The sequence below is a fragment of the Eurypyga helias genome, unplaced genomic scaffold (genome assembly GCF_000690775.1).
Source record: "Eurypyga helias isolate BGI_N326 unplaced genomic scaffold, ASM69077v1 scaffold7861, whole genome shotgun sequence".
Taxonomy (NCBI): Eukaryota; Metazoa; Chordata; class Aves; order Eurypygiformes; family Eurypygidae; genus Eurypyga; species Eurypyga helias.
In genome coordinates, this window is record NW_010230115.1 from 1 (window position 1) to 17,759 (window position 17,759).

Here is a 17,759-nt window from a genome sequence, read left to right on the forward strand (position 1 = left end):
CGGCCCCACCGAGGTCTCCACCGCCTGCGCCGTGGCCGTGCTGGGCAACCAGGTAGGGGCGGAGGGGGGCGAGGGAGGACTCGGGGAAGCAGGCCTCCTCAAGAGGTTGGTGTGGGTTAAAAACAGGGGAAAAAGCATCCTGCAAGAAACGGTTATGGGGCAGCACCGGGGAGAGGAAGAGTGCTGGAGCGAGAGCAAGCGCAGCGGTGATGTTACCCACCTCCCCGGCCAGCCTTGCTGGGCAGGACCCCGCCTGTGCGCATGGCAGCTCGCACACTTCTCTCAGCTGCCTGGTGTACATCGGTGGAAACCCTCCTTCGCTTTCTCTTCCTCTTGCGTTCGGTCTAGGCTCCTGTGTTTGGCATCACTCATCTGCCTGAATCCACCCCTCCGCGGCTGGAGGGGGGTGAAGTATGTGGACTTTCACAAAGACCCTCAATGCCAACATATATTATTCTTGCTTTCTAAAATGTGGCCTCGAATCACTAAGTGCAAGCAGTCAATGCCTTGGTGACTCATGAAGTTTTCTGTAGCGCTGTGGTCGTTCACATCACTGTGGGGAGCTGATAACGGGGTCATGGATTTCCGTGAGCACCCTGGCCAGTGTCAGAGAGCTGGAACAGGCATATCTGAAAGCACCAGTGGAGACACGATGCTGATGGTTTTTTCCCTCCCATAAGGCAGGGGCCTTGCTCTCGCCCCCTGCCTCCCACTGCCCCTGCTTTTTTGTGGCAACAAAGCATTAAGATTCCCATCAACATCACTGGTGCAGGCTGAGGGCGTAGGTACAGTTCGATCAAGGTAACAGGGGATTTGTTTTTCCTCATGTGAGTCTAATGATGTTGTGTACTTTGGATTATTACAGCAGTAACATTAGCGTTACCTATCTACAATTGGGGTTGCTCGTTGTCTCATACCTGGCTGTGTACAGTTTTCCTAATACTTTTCCGAAACAATTTCTTGTTTCCACTGAAGTCTTCCACTGGACAATTCAGCTCTCCCTTTTGAGGGTTGGTTGGTTGTTTCAGTACTTGAGCAAAAATTTTGCATCTGCTTCCTGGAATTAGGTTAAAGGTTTCTTTGGCAGCTGAATTTTCAATCCTCCTGACAGGCACCAGTCCTCCCAGTGACAAGTTACTGGGTTCTCAGTTCTGCAGTAAGGATCCACCTGGGGAGTGTGAAACAGATGTTTTGCTCAGATGCTGAGATGCGGGAGTTGAAGTGGGGAAGGACAGGAGCAGGGATTTTGTGGATAGGAACTATGAGAAGGATGGACGAGGAAAATAGGAGCAGAAGTGTGAACAAAAGACCTTAGTTATCTCTGGAGCCTGTTTCCCTGCAGAAGGTAAGACTGACTTTAGTGCTGATATGCTTTGCGGTCCGCTGTCACCTACCTATCTCTGCACAAAGCCTGTGTCATCTCCCCCAGCAGTCCTGCGCAGAGGTTAGCGGCATGTTCTGCAGCTGTGCTGCACCCCACTGGCTGAGAGCTGTGTGCTCTGTGGGTCTTGGGATCCCAATCTTGTCTGTCATCCATGAAGACTGATACAGTGTCAAACAGCAGAATTTCTCTGTTCTCAGTTTTTGCTTTCTTACAGAAAACCCCAGCCTCTCAGCTGGAAGGACAGTAAAATGACAACTCAGAAGTAATGTTGTCTGTATATCCCAAAGCAGTTCCCTTCTGCAGATGCGTTACGGTGCAGTCTCACTGTACTTTAATTGCACAAGGTGAACTATGTAACCGAATCGGGCTGGTATAATGAACCGGGTTGTTGGTCATCTGATTTCTTATCTGGTATTTTGCATAACCTCAGAGCTACAGCAAACAGGGCTGGGGACCGCAGGTAGGGGAGGGACAGAGTAGTTACCAAAATCAGATCCCTCCATTTATCTCTTGAGACGCTGCTCATACACAGTTGAAACATCGCGGGGAATGCAGTGATGCACGTGTCAAGGGTTGCTAGGAGTGCCAGATTTCCACAAGTATGTAGCTTCTTAAACTGGGCACACCAGACTCAGTGGAACTCTTGATCCTTCTGGCCTTAACCTCTCTGGATGTGAAGGGTGAAAAACAGGATCACTGGGCTTTCTTGGAATATTGTGTATTGGCTCACGCTGGGGGAGTAAAAAACGTACCTTAAGAGAAAGTGTAGTTGTGTACTCGGTTCATGTTTGTAGGGTAAAAAGACACAAATTCTTCAGGTGAGCACTGGATACTGGGTAAATTTGCTCATCTGTGGTGGGGGGAAACGGCAGGAAATCCCTCATCGGGCATGTGCACAAAGGGCGCTTTGTAGGCGTATTGACACACCTTTAATTTGAGTTCTTTCTGAGTGTTGGACTTGCTACTCTAACAGTCCTTGATACTCTTTTTTTTTTAATTTTTTTTTTTTAACCTGAAATAGATGCAGGGTTTTTTTAGTTAAAAAAAAAAAAATATTGTTCTAACAGTTCAAAATGCAGGTTAGTTTTGGAGGAGCAGCAGAGAGAAATTGGAGAGCAGTCCAAAACTGTTTCAAAATGCTTTACATATACCCAAAATTTCAGTCCTTGGTTTTTGTCTTTTTTTTAATACAGAATCAATTGCAGAGTTGGAATTGACTCCAAATACAAACCGACTACGACTTTATTTTGTGATTTTTCTTTATTTCCTTAGCAGTAATTGCATATGCAGGTTTTGTTTTTGTGTTTCCTAAGGAGGCTGCTCTTTTCCTCCTGCTTTTCTCTGCTTTATCAGTTCTGCAATAAACCTTGCGTGTCAGTCTTTGTTACTCTAGTGGTGGGATCGTGACGTCAAGTGGAATATTTTGACTGAGAAAGAGAGAGGAGCGTTTCTACAAAAGCTGCTGGAGTCCTCCTTCATCCCTAGGGCTTCACTTTCAGGATGACCGACACAGCTTTATGTGCATGCACAGTATTTTCCTGTGAAAGATTGTTCTTCTTTGATGCTTAATTGTTAAGTGTGCTGTATGCTGGGTGTAGAACTGTAGTTTAATTTAGAAATGAAAGGCTAAAACCTGAGTTATTGAAGACCCAATTGTGAAATGCCGCTGAGAGCAAATGGTTCAGAAGTACGATACCAAAGGAACACCTTTCCTTCACAGTTTTAATAGGACGTATTATGTTATAAATTCTGACTTCTACCTGGGAAGGCTTTTCTCTTCGGTTAATTTTTATGTTACCAGGGAAATGATTTTTGGTTTTCTTTTCTTGCCTTACAGCTTGGCACCGCAATTGGCTTTTTGTTGCCACCTGTTCTGGTTCCAAATACACCTGACGACATCAATCTAATGACGCGTAACATCAGCATCATGTTCTACGGAACAGCCGTAGTGTCCACGCTTTTGTTCTTCTTAACGGGAGTTGGTGAGTGTTCCGTTCTCGTCATTTAACGGTGACCACAGGGAGGGTTTTACAACATTTCACTTCAAGCTCCTGACTTTGCTCAAAGTAGTCAAGGTTACGTTTTCTCAGATTTACTCGTGTACACTTATCTGTTGTGCCAGGGTTAAGCGACAACCAGTTTACTCGTGCTTCACGTGGAACAACCCCTCTCAGGGTATGCAGCTCCTCTAGGCTTTTTGCTATCAGCCTCAGGGATATTATGTTACAGTATGATTCTTCTTTGTTATTCTTACAATTCAGATACGAAGGTCTGGACACAGTGCAGGTGGAAGCCTGTGTTTGACCGTATGTTGGTAGCAATCAGATGTGACCAAATGATTAGGCTGTCCATTGTGGCTCTGACTTGAGTCTTCCATGAGGAAAATCTAGATTTTTTTTTTTTTTTTTTAATGGAAGTGTTATAAGTGTTATGAACTAAACGTGTCAAATTCATGGTATTGAAACACTTCAAAAAGAAGCAACATTACTCTGGTAAAGACAAATCAAAACTGTTCCTTCTTCTTTTTCCCCAGTGTTTAAAGAAAAGCCCAAATACCCTCCTAGCCACTCCCAAGCAGTCCTGCAGACTATGCCTCCCGAGGATTACTCCTACAAGCAGTCGATCATTAACTTGTTCAAAAATATTCCATTTGTACTTTTGCTGATCAGTTATGGTAAGTGGTGCCGTCGGGCAGAACAGTTGAGTGTGTGCCAAAAGCACATCGAGTTTAAGTGCTGGTGGTTGTTTATGGGGGAGGGAGTGTCAAACTTACACTTATTCACCTGACAGTGCTGGAAAATCCGACAGAATTCAAAATACCGTTCGTTAAGGTCTGGTGAGGAGGTTTTGCCTGGCAGATAAAAGGGTTTGCGTCTGATGCCTGTCGTCTGGAACATGAGAAGATTAACTCTTTAGGGAGGCAGATCTCCAGGCTACATCTGGAATGACTGAAGTGTTTCTTTTGGTACTGCAGGTATTATGACTGGGGCATTTTATTCCGTCTCCACGTTATTAAACCAGATGATAGTAACTCATTACGAGGTAAGTTTCTTGGATCTTCTTGGTTTTGTATTTTTTTTACTGTACGTTTGCAGAGGTGATGTCTATTATTATGTAGGTGCTATGTGTGCGAGCACGTTTGGTTTCCTTTATACCCCCCTACAGTTTCTTGCACCATACAGCTATGGGACTCAAAGGAATGTTTGTTTGCACTTATGACTGCCAAGAGGTCTGAACTTGACTCTGAGTGGAAGCAAGTTATTAATGAGCACCATATAAATATTTGTTGAAAGGGAGAAGAAGTGAACGCTGGGAGAATTGGCTTGACACTGGTGGTGGCAGGAATGGTGGGTTCGATTATTTGTGGTTTGTGGCTGGATTACACTAAAACATACAAGTAAGTGTGGGTAGGCATGTGTGGGGCTAGGGGTAGGAGAGCGGTGCAATGGCATTACAAACATACTGCTATGTAAGGGCTGAAGTGAGCTGACGATAAAACGCCGTTCCAAAATGAGATAAATTCTTTGAATGGTTTGGGTTGGAAGGGACCTTAAAGATCATCTAGTTCCAACTCCCCCGCCATGGGGGGTTGATCCCTGGTCCTTTAGCGGCCTTGAGGGAGCCATGTTTCTGAGGCTATGGCAACAGGTTGGGACTCACTGGTTCTTGGCCAAAAGAAATGAGAGAGGAGAATGCAAAGATGTGAAGGGGTCTTCCATCTACTCCTGTCTCTGCAGGAGTGTAATGCTGACAAGGAAGTCTCTGTGTGCCCTACGTACAGTGGCCAGGTGGCCCAGTGGGCTCCTCCTGGGAAAGTGTAAAGGCTTAAAATCTGCTATGCATTGTTTTGTAAAATGGACAGTTGATGGATTCCCATTCTTTTTTGTGCTACTCCTGGGCCTGTTAGTAAGTGTAACATTTGCTTTAATTCAGGGGCTGACCACGAGCAAAACTCTGTTCTGGGGTGGGAGGGCCTGGGTCCATCACCCGTGGTGTGGTGACCCCCAGGAGTGAGCAGTGCCCTGGGGTGCTGCTTGCGCTGGAGGAGTTCTCCCCTGGTGACTCTTGGTACATTCTGTGCAAGAGCTCTACAAGCCTAATGGATGTTAATGCTGTAGATTGGCTTTGTTTCTGCATGCGTTTTGGCTTACTTGTAAGTGATATGTACTTTAATTTTTTGGATGACGACTTATTCCAGACCAAATAAATAGAACACTGTAATGAGTCTTGCCTGACTTGGCTCTTAAGCTGACTGTTCTCGCTAATAGCGTTCCATTTGGCCGCTCACGTATTGATGTGTCGTGTAAAGGGCAGTGCTGCAGGGTGGCCAAGAGGTACGACGTAGTGGAGAACTCAAACAGTCTTGCAGTAAATAGTACCTGCTGTGACAGTCCACTCTTTGCGAGTCTGAGCAAGTCTCAGCCTTGAGTGAAGCAGCCACATGACCAAGGCAATAAAGGGTTCAGGAAGGGACATGTTTGATTCAGAACTGCATGAAGCAAACTTGAAAGCTGTTAGGGAGTAAGTAATGTTTATGTTACTTCTCCATGTTTTGGCAATATGCTATGACCTTACCTTAGCAATGTTAATTTTATGATTTTTTTGGTTGGGTTGCAGGCAAACTACTTTGATTGTTTACATTCTCTCTTTCATTGGGATGCTGGTATTTACTTTCACCCTGGACCTCGGATACCTTATAGTAGTGTTCGTGACTGGAGGAGTACTTGGGTAAGCAGTTAAAAAAGACTAGAAGAGTTATTGTTTCTGAGCAGAACTGCAGTATTTAACTGTTTAAACTAAATTATTCTACTGTATATTCTGTCACCGTGCTCTCAACATATTTCCATTGGTCACTGTACAGATAGAAGGTGAAACCCTAGTAAACCCTGTTACATCAGAATAAGTCTAAAGTAACTCACTTTTCCGTGAATTTCATTTAACATTTTTATGGACCTAACAACAGTCTGTATGTGGTCATTTTTTTGGTTCACATTCAAAAAGCTGGCTGCAGTAAAGTTGAATTTTTCTGTTGGCCAGTCGATAAGAGATTAGGGTTTAACTGAGCAAATCTAGGAAGACTGGCTTATGTGGGTTTTAATCTAGATTTCGATAGTCCAGGTGATGTGCTGAGTGCTTTGTTCGCTCAGAGCATGAGCACTTCTCATAGATACATAATCTAAAAGCCCCAATAGGTGCTGAGGAAATAGTGCTGTATCTAGACACGTCAGTCAAGGTAGAACCAGGAATGTCTTGAGAGTTTCAGCCTAAAAACCAGTAAACCAACCTCAGCTGCATCAAGCCCCTGCTCTTCCTGTCACCCGTCAGTCCCCTCAGCTTTATCCACAGCAGCTTCTATCAGCCCTGGCAGTCTCCAGCCTCATTCCCTACTGGTGGTCTCTTTGTCCTCTAGCATGGCTGTTTGGGGTGATCAAATGATGATGTTTGTGTATGTCTTTCAAATGAAAGCAATTGGCCTCGATTATGGAGTGGCCTGGTCAGAGAAGGTGGTTTCATATGTATGGAGTGGGGTGCAGGTGGCTATGGGAAATAGGACAAATGCGTTAAAACACCTTTGTCATATGAAGTCAGATGTATGGCTAAAAACGTTGGATAGGGTCAGGGGAAGGAGGCAAGCAAAGCAAGTGTTGCATCATGCGTTGTCCTGAAAACAGACCTTTCAGAATACCAGCTAATTCATACTGCCCTCTGTTCATGTTTGATTTTTATTAACTGTAGTAATAGATGAAGGCTACACCTGTCATCATAGAATCATAGAATGGTTTGGGTTGGAAGGGACCTTGAAGACCATCTAGTTCCAACCCCCCTGCCATGGGCAGGGACACCTTCCACTAGACCAGATTGCTCAAAGTCTCATACAGCCTGGCCTTGAACACTCCCAGGGATGGGGCATCCACAACATCTCTGGGCAACCTGTTCCAGTGCCTCACCACCCTCTCTGTGAAGAATTTCTTCCTGACATCTAATCTAACCCTCCCTGATTTCAATTTATACCCATTACCCCTTGTCCTATCACTACCGGCTCTTGTAAAAAGTCCTCTCCCAGTACCCTTGTAGGCCCCCTTCAGATACTGGAAAGCTGCAATGAGGTCTCCTCGGAGCCTCCTCTTCTCCAGGCTGAACAAGCCCAGTTCTCGCAGCCTTTCGTCATAGGAGAGGTGCTCCAGCCCTCTGATCATCTTCGTGGCCCTCCTCTGGACTCGCTCCAAGTGGTCAATATCCTTCTGATATTGAGGGCTCCACAGCTGGACGCAGCACTCCAGGTGGGGTCTCACCAGAGCAGAGTAGAGGGGCAGAATCCCCTCCCTCGACCTGCTGGCCACACTTCTCTGGAAAGTCATCCTCTTACTCTCCTCTTCAACAGGTTCTTCATGACTGGCTATCTCCCATTGGGGTTTGAATTTGCTGTGGAAATCACATACCCGGAATCTGAAGGCACTTCCTCGGGTCTCCTTAATGCATCAGCACAGGTCATACCTCTTTATTTCTCCAAGTGAAGTGGTGTTCAGGAAGGCCGCTCTGCTTGGATCCAAGGCGGCTTTCTTTGACTTGGCTGCTGAGTTTCTGTTGTGTTGTTGTAGTCTTAATTTTTTAACTTCGTTTCTGTAAGATGCGACCTGAAACTTTGCACGGTAAAGTGATGACTTTTTTCTTTGTGGTCCTGATGGAGTGACTTGTTTGTTTATAGATATTTGGAATTGTCTTTACACTTGTTCAAGGAAAACTCACAACCGACTACAGTCCTCGTGCAGGAAATCTCTTTCTTTGTGCTTGGATTTTTGTGGGCATTATCTTAACAGGTAATTAATCAGAAATGTAAGTAATGATTTCTCCTTAATGTAAAAACATGGAGGTTTTTTTTGAGATAGTGAATTTATGGGTCGTTTTCATATGTCTCAGGTGTCTAGGATTTTAAATATGTGACTTCCTGTCTGGGCTGATGACAGAATTTGTAAGTGCGGGTGGGGGTGTTTTGCTTTGTTTTTCACTTAAAGGGGGTGCGCGCAGCAAGTATTTAATTTTAAGAATGGTGTTGCTAATATATGGACGATTATCTGTCACCCATTTCTTGAGTGATGTCTTGAATTGAGGCAGATGCCTCTATCCAGAGTAGGATAGTAAACGTAAACAAATACGTAAATGGAGACAGTTTGCAGTTTTCCAAATACTGCTGATGCGTTCCTGAACTGTACCAGTGACTTGCACATGCTGGTATTTACAAATGTGCTGCAAGTGCCAAAACTATCAAACTTTGCTTTAAGTACTCGTGGCTTAAAAACTTCTGTTGGCGTTTTCTGTGTGTGCTGTGTGTGGAGCAAGTTCAAGGTTTAAGTTCAAATCGCAGAAGAGTGAATACAGGTATTTTGAATGTGTGCTGAAAGCAGCTTCTGCGTGCTTGCACTCCACACATTTCCCTTGAAATGCACGCTGTTGCAGAGTTGTGAACCAGCTTTCTCTTTATTTTTTGTTTCAGCCTTAATAAAATCAGATTTGCGAAGACACAATGTGAATTCAGGGATTATGAATTTGGATGTTAAAGCTGTAAGTGGTGACTCTTTGACCGTGATTGTATTACTGTGCTTGAATGCTTGGCTTCTGTTGGCATAATAATATTAACTGTGAAAGAGTAAATTGACAAAAACATAATATGACTGTTTGCATGCTGTTTTGGAGCGACAGAGCCACATGGGATGCTGTCCTCAGATATCTGTTTAGCTGCCGTGAAAAAAACTGAAATACCTTCTGCTCTCAGATTTTCTTGAATTTTAAGTGGCTAATATTAGTCTGATTTTATTGCTTGAATCTTTCTTTTTCATCTTTGCAGGTGGCATTGTCAATTGCAAAGCTGTTTTACGTATTGGGTTAGGAGGCTGTGCTATAGACTACATATTTTATTTAAGATACCTGCAGCCCCTTTAAGTGAAGTCAGTGTCTGATGGACAGAAGTCCTGCTGCAGTGCTGCGTGAAGGGCTGGCTCCGTTCTGCTGAGCACCCTCTCGATTTAAATGGAGTGAGCGTAGTACTCTGCTGTTCAGAAGGTCCCAAGGCCATGTTTCAGCAGCTTTCCCAAATTATCACAGTCACTATTAGAAATAAGGCTGACATTGGACACTATTTTTTTCACTGATGTGGGTTTTTTGATCATTTGGGTCAAGGTAATCAAACAGCTTCTTGGAGTCAGATACTGCACCTCTCTTTACGTGTCGGTGTCCTGCATATAGAGCAGCTTCTGATGGCCTGTGGTCGGGTGCACACTAGGCTCTGCCTAAGGTTCAGAAACTTCCAAGCTGGTGCTGTATGAGCAAGCACGAACCTCAAACCCGTGCAGCTGTGTGTGCACAGTGTGGCATCCTGTGGGTTTACCAGCCCGGGTGGGGGGTACGTGCTGACTACAGGCAGCTGGCCATGACTCTTCTCTTTTCCGTTAACTAACCTTGGTAACGAGCCTAGATTATCGCACAACCGCATTTATATTAGCCAGGATGTAACAAAAGCCTGGAGTCCTCGCCCTGATATTACTATAAATAGCAGAGAGCTGCTTATGTTAATAAGGTACAGGAGCACTTTCATACCAAACCTTGATCATCAAGATTCTACCATGCTTCATTGTAATGGGGAAAACCCCTGAAAGTTAATTTCCACATGTAAAGTATCTATATGCAGTAAACATATACTTTAGAGTTATACTAAGAAACTCAATTCCCTGTTTTCTGTGTTTGTTGTGGTTTAGCCCCAGTCAGCAACTAAGCACCACGCAGCCGTTGGCTCACCTCCCCCCTCCCACCCCGGTGGGAGGGGGGAGAGAATCGGAGGAGAAAGATAAGAGAACTCAACAGGTTGAGATAAGAACAGTTTAATAATTGAAAGTAAATGAAAATAAATAATTATACTACTAATACTACTACTGTTACTACTACTAATATGTAATGAAAATACTACCGCTACTAAAGATAATACGTAATGAAAAAGGAAAAAGGAAAAAAACAAGATACAACTGCTTGCGACCTGCCTACCGATGCCCAGCCAGTCCCCAGCAGCGACTGCGCCTCCCGGCCAACTCCCCCAACTTATATACTGAGCATGACGTTTGATGGTGTGAAATGCCCCTTTGGCCAGTTTGGTCAGCTCTCCGGGCTGTGTCTTTTCTTCACAAGAAGCTGGGAGCACAGGGGAGGCATGAGAAATGGGAGAAGTCCTTGGTTTAATACAAACATTGCTTGGCAACAGCTGAAAACATCAGGATGTTGTCAACATTCATCTTTGCACAAATCCAAAATGTAGCCTCACCCTGGAAACCTCAGTGTGTAATTAACGCCCTTCTCAATACAAATCCAACATATAGCCTCGTCCTAGCTACTGTGAAAGAATTAACTCCATCCCAGCCAAAACCAGCACAGCAGTTGTGGTTTTTTTCTTCATAGAGGGAAGGGGAAAATAGGGCTTTCTATAAGTGCCTAATTTGGCTGTTTGACTACATAGACTATTGGAGCTTAACCTAATAATTGCCCAAGAATACTGTAGTTGGAAATAGCTTCTACTGTATAACAACTTAATTCCTGCTTTTGTTTGTTTGTTTGTTTTTCCCCCCTCTCCAGGTACCAGTTGACAGTCCTGTAGAACCTGAAAGCACTACATTAAAAATTCAGTCGGCTTTATAAAACTGAAAGAAGGTGACTTAGAAACGCACAAGTTTGGTTGGATACTGGACAATTTTAATTAGTGTAATCACTGAATCTGTATGTATGAGTAGTGACATGTGTTTGGTGATATTGGTGATAGTTGTGCAGTGGAAACTATGAAGACGCTCAGTTCATTTTGCCTAAGATGCAAACAATTCACCTTTGTATGGAATATCCCCCCTCGTAAAAACAAACCCAACATATAGCCGCGCCCTAGCTACTGTGAAAAAATTAACTCCATCCCAGCCAAAACCAGCACAGCAGTTGTGGTTTTTTTCTTCATAGAGGGAAGGGGAAAATAGGGCTTTCTATAAGTGCCTAATTTGGCTGTTTGACTACATAGACTATTGGAGCTTAACCTAATAATTGCCCAAGAATACTGTAGTTGGAAATAGCTTCTACTGTATAACAACTTAATTCCTGCTTTTGTTTGTTTGTTTGTTTTTCCCCCCTCTCCAGGTACCAGGTGGTTTTTTTCTTCATAGAGGGAAGGGGAAAATAGGGCTTTCTATAAGTGCCTAATTTGGCTGTTTGACTACATAGACTATTGGAGCTTAACCTAATAATTGCCCAAGAATACTGTAGTTGGAAATAGCTTCTACTGTATAACAACTTAATTCCTGCTTTTGTTTGTTTGTTTGTTTTTCCCCCCTCTCCAGGTACCAGTTGACAGTCCTGTAGAACCTGAAAGCACTACATTAAAAATTCAGTCGGCTTTATAAAACTGAAAGAAGGTGACTTAGAAACGCACAAGTTTGGTTGGATACTGGACAATTTTAATTAGTGTAATCACTGAATCTGTATGTATGAGTAGTGACATGTGTTTGGTGATATTGGTGATAGTTGTGCAGTGGAAACTATGAAGACGCTCAGTTCATTTTGCCTAAGATGCAAACAATTCACCTTTGTATGGAATATTTATTTTAACAGTTTTCAAGTTTTGCAGTTTCATTAGTAAAGAACTGTGTGAGCAATCTCTGTGCTAGGGAGACATGTAGGTTCAGGATGCATACTTGAAAAAATCTGAGATCCTGAAGTACAGTCGTCATGATCAGAAGTATCTAATCTTCTTTTTCCCAAAGAATTGAGAGGCATTTCATTTCTTGTTCGGTCTTTGCTAGTGCATTTGGGAAGTCAGAGCGTAGGTAGCTGCACAGCTGCAGGATGTTCACAGTTCCCTTTTTTTAATGTATCTGTATTTTTAATCTAAGCCAACGGTTCCTTCTGGGAAACTGTCTATAGCACAATATGGAAAACAAGAGATGGCTGCAAGCATGCTTTTCATACTGGCATCTGATACTTCTGTGGCCATGAAACTGCTTGATGGATATCAGAGGGCAGATGAGAGAAAACACTGTCTTACAGATTCATTTTAACACTTCTGGGGAGATTAAAGAGTTTCCCACTAGATAAACAAAAGAAAACCTTTTTCTTATTAAATACAGTAAAAAGGAGGAGAAAGGCCTTTTGTATTTCTGCTGTGGAGTGTTTATAGGTGATGGAACGCTACCACACAGGTTGCCTCCACGGAATATTTTGCGTGCTTTCTCAGTTAAAGTGAGAGAGATACGTGTTTACAAAGAGATGGTGCCTTTACTTTGTAAAGAAGATCCTTGCCTCATCTTGAGTTTGATCAGTGCTGCTGAAGAAATTCCGTTTTGTGTGTTAAGCCTCCTCTGTATATTTGTGGAGTATTGGGAAAATGTGTTCTATCCTTTTCCGCCTTCATTTCTCTACGTAATGAACCGTATCGTTTGTCTCGTGAAATTTTTGTACTCCTATGACTTAAATCAAGTCTTTTGCAGTTTCTTAAAAGCTGTAAGGATGTCTGAAAGGAAAATAGTGATGTTTCACTTTGAGGAAATGTTGGCTGGTTTATATCCTGCATCTTGGCTACAGGAGGAGCGGACTTCATTAACATTCACCTTTTTTTTGCATTTATCTGAATTTGGGACATGGGTTTCTCGCGGGGCTGCTTCTGAAGATGTTCTCCTTTCCCTTGTGCCCTGCCTACACACCTCCAGAACAGATAGCGCTACAGTAATACTGAGGCCCTGCTGTTGCCGAAAGAAGTCACGCCTGAGTTAGTGGGTGTTTTGAAACCCGTAAGTTGAGCCTGCAGGTTCAGGACCATCCATGACGCTGTCTCTTTGAGTTCCCACAGACATGGTGCCATCCAGAAGGTGGAATCCTATTTGAAGTTTTCCACGGATTGTTACACTTGGGTATGGGGAACTTTTTAACTCCAAGATAGTCTTTCAGTATGATACGTTTTGTTAAAGGCTTTTCTTTTTCTTGTTTCACTGCAGACGTACAGAATGCTTTCATGTAAGAAAGACCCTGTAAACTTAGCTTTTTAACCTTAGCCTCTGCACTTGATGATCTTGGTTTAACAGTTTCTGTGATAAATGCTTCAGTCGTGGGAAGACTGAACGCAGTATTCATATCAGAGTTAGTTAGGCTTGCTTAGAACACTCGCCTTTCCAGAACGGGCCCACATCTCTTCACCAGGCCCAGTGCTGGAGAGAAAGTGAGCGCACCTTGCTGCTCCTGGAGGGGCGAGCTCTGCGAGAAGGGCCCCCTGGTGACGTAGCTTGAATATAGGGAAAGCAACTCAAGGTTTTCCAACGTCAGGCAAGAGCATAGGAATGTAAGTAGAAATGCTTCCATCATGTCAGTTCTTTACCTTTAATGACTTGCTGTGATACAAGCTACCCCATCGAGGGATGTACACGTTTTCAGCCTGAGTGAGCGGAGAGAAAGTTCCTGCCTTTTGATACCTATGTGTTGCTTTTGCCTGTGTTTGCTTTGTACTTCTGCTGTTACAAAATCATTAACAAGGTATCTTTGCAGTTTTGGGGAATTGTTTTCAAATGTCCAATAGGAAGTCTTTGGCAGTATCCAGAATGCTTGCTTTTTGAATTCCTTTCTTCACTATTGGTTTCCAGTTTCTTTTAGTTATGTTCAGCTGATTACTGAGAAAATATTCTAGCCCTGCTGGCTCCTTGTGGTTTTTATCTTCTGCCAAATTACTTGACTACCCTCTGACACAGTCCAAACAAGATTTTTGGCATGCTGGAAACCCGGCTGGGTCCCTGAAAAGAAATTTTTCTTAATAATGAAGACTTAATTACATCCTGGATTTAATACTCCCTCTCTAAAAGGAGCTTGAAAGTTGGAAACCTGTGATCTATTTCCAGGCAACGATAAAGTATTTAAATAAAAGGCTCAGCAGCAAAATAAAGAGCAAATAAAGAACAAACCTATATTTTATGCAATAGTTTTACCATCTGTCAAGAAGCTGAGGTTCTATCCCATGGCAGAAATAAGTTTGGGGTAGCTGGGGCTTTGGTCTTTTTGCTTTTATTTTTTGTTTTTAAACAAGCAACATCCACCTACTCAAACATCCATCTGGAGATGGGAATAGGGTTTCTGACTCTCTTAGCCTTGAGATTCTGGCTCAGCCTTCCAGTAAGAGTAGAGGTGGGGGCTAAAAAAGGTAACTGCTTAAGGCAGCAATCATTTAATGAGTGGAATCACATGTCGGCTATGAGACGATGTGGTGGGAAACCAAGTGAGGAGAGGCATCCCAATCCCCTGCATCATTTTTGCTTTTCAGTATGCTGTTCTTTGAGTGCTTTGAGAGAACTAGGGTGCACGAGGACTCGTGCAGTGGTGAGCGTAAGCAAGGGGGCTGCCCCCACCTTGCCATGGGCTCACCAGGGTGTGTAATTGCTAACTTTCAGCTACAAGATTCAGAAATCAGCCTTTAAAGTAACTCTGTTTCTGTGTTTCTTCCAGACCTTGTTAAACTTTTGCTAACTTCGGTGGGAGAGATCCAGGGAACATGGCCCCGTTTTTATTTAAGATTCCTAACACGGCCTTAAACCCCTCTTTTCTGTTGCCTGGGAGTGAAAGTGTCAGACCTGTAAGGCGTAGTCTGGACTTGCTGCAGTCGGAGCTTTCTTCTTCAGCTTGGTAGATACGTCGTTCGGGGCGTTGATTTTGTAGATGGAGGCTTGTCTTTAATAACATGCTTTCTGTTGCTGAATGTTCATGTTTTCCGAGGAAGAAGGAACAAGGGCAGAAGTGGAAAGAATCTGTATGAATCATTTCGGGTTAGCAGGCTTTTCCTAACTTCATCCTCTGGGTCATCTCTTTTGTTCAAAACAGCTTGTTGCTCCAGGGACAATCACTGGAGTGTGTAATGAGGGCTGTCAGCCCACGTTGCCTCGTGAAAAAATGCTTTTTGAGAAATCTTTGGTCTACCTTTTGCATCTACAACCAGGTGAAATTGGGTTAAGACGTAAGGGCCTATTGCTTTCATTTTCCATTCTGTGAAATGATGAATTTTCCTGTGTGAATGGGAACGTGACCTTTTTGGTTGCTGTCTTTCAGTATGTGTCTGTACCACCCCCTTAAGTGGGCTACTAATGACTCACGGACCACAAGCTAAGTTACTGTATCCCATGGGATTTCACTACCATTCAGTCTGAAGTCTGTGAAGAGGGAGAAGTGATGTTAATGCATGAACTAGAATGAAGTGAAAAATACTCCTAAGAGAAATGTGGTTCTGTGTAAGACCCGTGTTATTTACTGCTCATGTCTTTGTTTTTCTCATGAAGATAGCAAAGATTTATGCTGTAATATCATGGTTTTGTTAGTGACCCATTCTTTGTTTCAAGAGAAAATTAAAAATTCCTTATGGATATTCTCTGATTGCAATATTGTACGTGTGTGTATATATATGTGGGTTCCTTACCATTATACGTTACTAATAAAACGTGTAAGCTGTAACTTGCTTGGTGCCAAGATTACCGTGTTTGACAACTGCTGCTACAGCTGAGGGTCTGAAAAATTATTCATTTTTTTCCCTGTACAGCTGCCATTTAACGTAGGGAAATTTTCTAAGTGAACAATACAGCGTGTCACCAACGAACGCGCATGTGTATGTGTACGCAGAGTGCCTGTGTGCAGGGTATGTAAGTGTATTATGCACAAGAGTATTGGCTTACAGAGAAATCTTCTCGGGGCATGGAATTAATCAGCGTCAGTACTTGCATTGCATTGCTCTAGCACAGTGATTTCTCCTTTGCTTTGGAAAGGTCCGTGCGGAAAAGAAAGTGCAGTTAACACCTAAAGCAGAGCAATCCAGTGTCATCTCCTGAAGGGCAGTGCAAATATTATTTTAATAAAGCGCCCAGCTGTAGAGAGTATCTGGGGAGAGGGAGGAGAGAAGAACTTCTTTGAATGTAATGTCTCGCTGTATCCTTCCTCTCTGTTATGGCCCAACTTCTGTTTCTAAAGCGAGAGCTGTGTTCAGTGGGAGCACAGCAGGACCCTTGGGAGCTCTCTGCAAGGGTTCTGTCCTGGAGCTTGGTGTGGATCCCCAGCGCGTGGGCCGTGAGCCAGGTAAGTGTGAGGAGCCTGCTTCAAAGAGTTACTGTAAGGAAATGGTTTGGTTTGGTTTATCTCCCTTCTCCACAAACCTGGAATTGCCTCTGCTATTTTATGTAAGAGATTCCTCACAGGAGAAAGCTGCAGGAGCTGCAGAGCACAGGAAACACGAGCCTTTTGCTGGAAAGCAGCGCTAGCATCCAGTTCAACACTGGGATGGGCTTTCTGATGGGCTCTTCATTTTACACCCAGGACTGTAGGGTCATATTCCTCTTACAGTCTCCCTGCAAAACCTGCGGGGCATATCTGCATTCAGCGTTGCAATTTAAACATTCCCACAGCTGCCAAGGAACGATCACAGCAAATCACTACTGCCTTAACATTCCTTCTTTGGCAGATGCTCATTTCTCCTTGAAAGAAGACGCCAGAAACCTCGGCAGGCAAGCGGGAGATGTGAAGCTGTCATGGCTATGATTAGTCAAAGCCATTCTTGAGAGGAAAATAGCTTTGTTGTTGTTGTTTCTGTAGCTGAGAGGAGGCACTATGTATCCAAAACTAGCAAGTGTTACCCCTTCCAGAAAGTGATGCGGGTTGTGCATGGGTAAAACACGAACGCGCCTAACGGTGCAGCTGCTTCCTAGGTTGGAAAGGTCTTTTAGAAGCCTGCTGGATTTCCTTCACAATGGGAAAACTTTATCTGACCGTGTTCTAAATATTTATGTCTTCAATTAAACAACACTTTGCAGAGGTCAAAACAATAATATCCTGAACTCTGTAGAAAGGACTCCAGCAGGTATGTTGCAGTAAAAAGACCCAACAGGCTAAGTGCTGGCAGGGGTTAGGCATAGTTACTGATTTGGAGAGCTGTGTAGTACCTGCTTAATATCAGGTGTAGTCAAATTTAACCTGTAAGATGCTGATTTACAGTGTTTTCTCAGTAAACTGCTTCTGACTGTAACAATGCTTAGCCATTAGAAAAAGGTTGTAAGTAATCTCTAAGGGGCATTGTCAGAATTGTGGCCTTGTGTTGTGAGTTCTAGAAACAGAGACAAGACCTCTAAAAGCTATAAACTCCATCCAGAGAGGAAACTATCATGACAGCAGTTGATTATGTTTTTAGAAAACGGGTTAAAGATGCCTCCCATGAGCCCTAAGTGCTGTTGCTGTGGCTGCTGCTCCACAGGCTGGAGTTGGCCAGCTTTGTAGACAAGGCAGTGAATGTGCATCCTAGTGAGCTGATCTTGGGAAACAGGAAGGTGTAAGTAGATGCCTTCTTTTT

The 17,759-nt window shown here is 43.6% G+C and overlaps 1 protein-coding gene across 1 annotated transcript; it reads left to right on the forward strand.

Moving 5' to 3' along the window:
• Positions 1-7: 7 nt before the first annotated feature.
• FLVCR1 (feline leukemia virus subgroup C cellular receptor 1) lies at positions 8-11,062 on the forward strand (the record flags this gene model as incomplete). The annotated part of the gene is made up of 10 exons (XM_010160627.1): positions 8-52; positions 3,222-3,366; positions 3,918-4,058; positions 4,359-4,426; positions 4,678-4,781; positions 6,002-6,112; positions 7,767-7,872; positions 8,091-8,202; positions 8,877-8,944; positions 11,000-11,062. Coding segments are annotated over 10 exons (963 nt in total), but the record flags the coding sequence as incomplete, so codon positions are not given.
• Between the last annotated feature and the right edge of the window lie 6,697 nt (positions 11,063-17,759).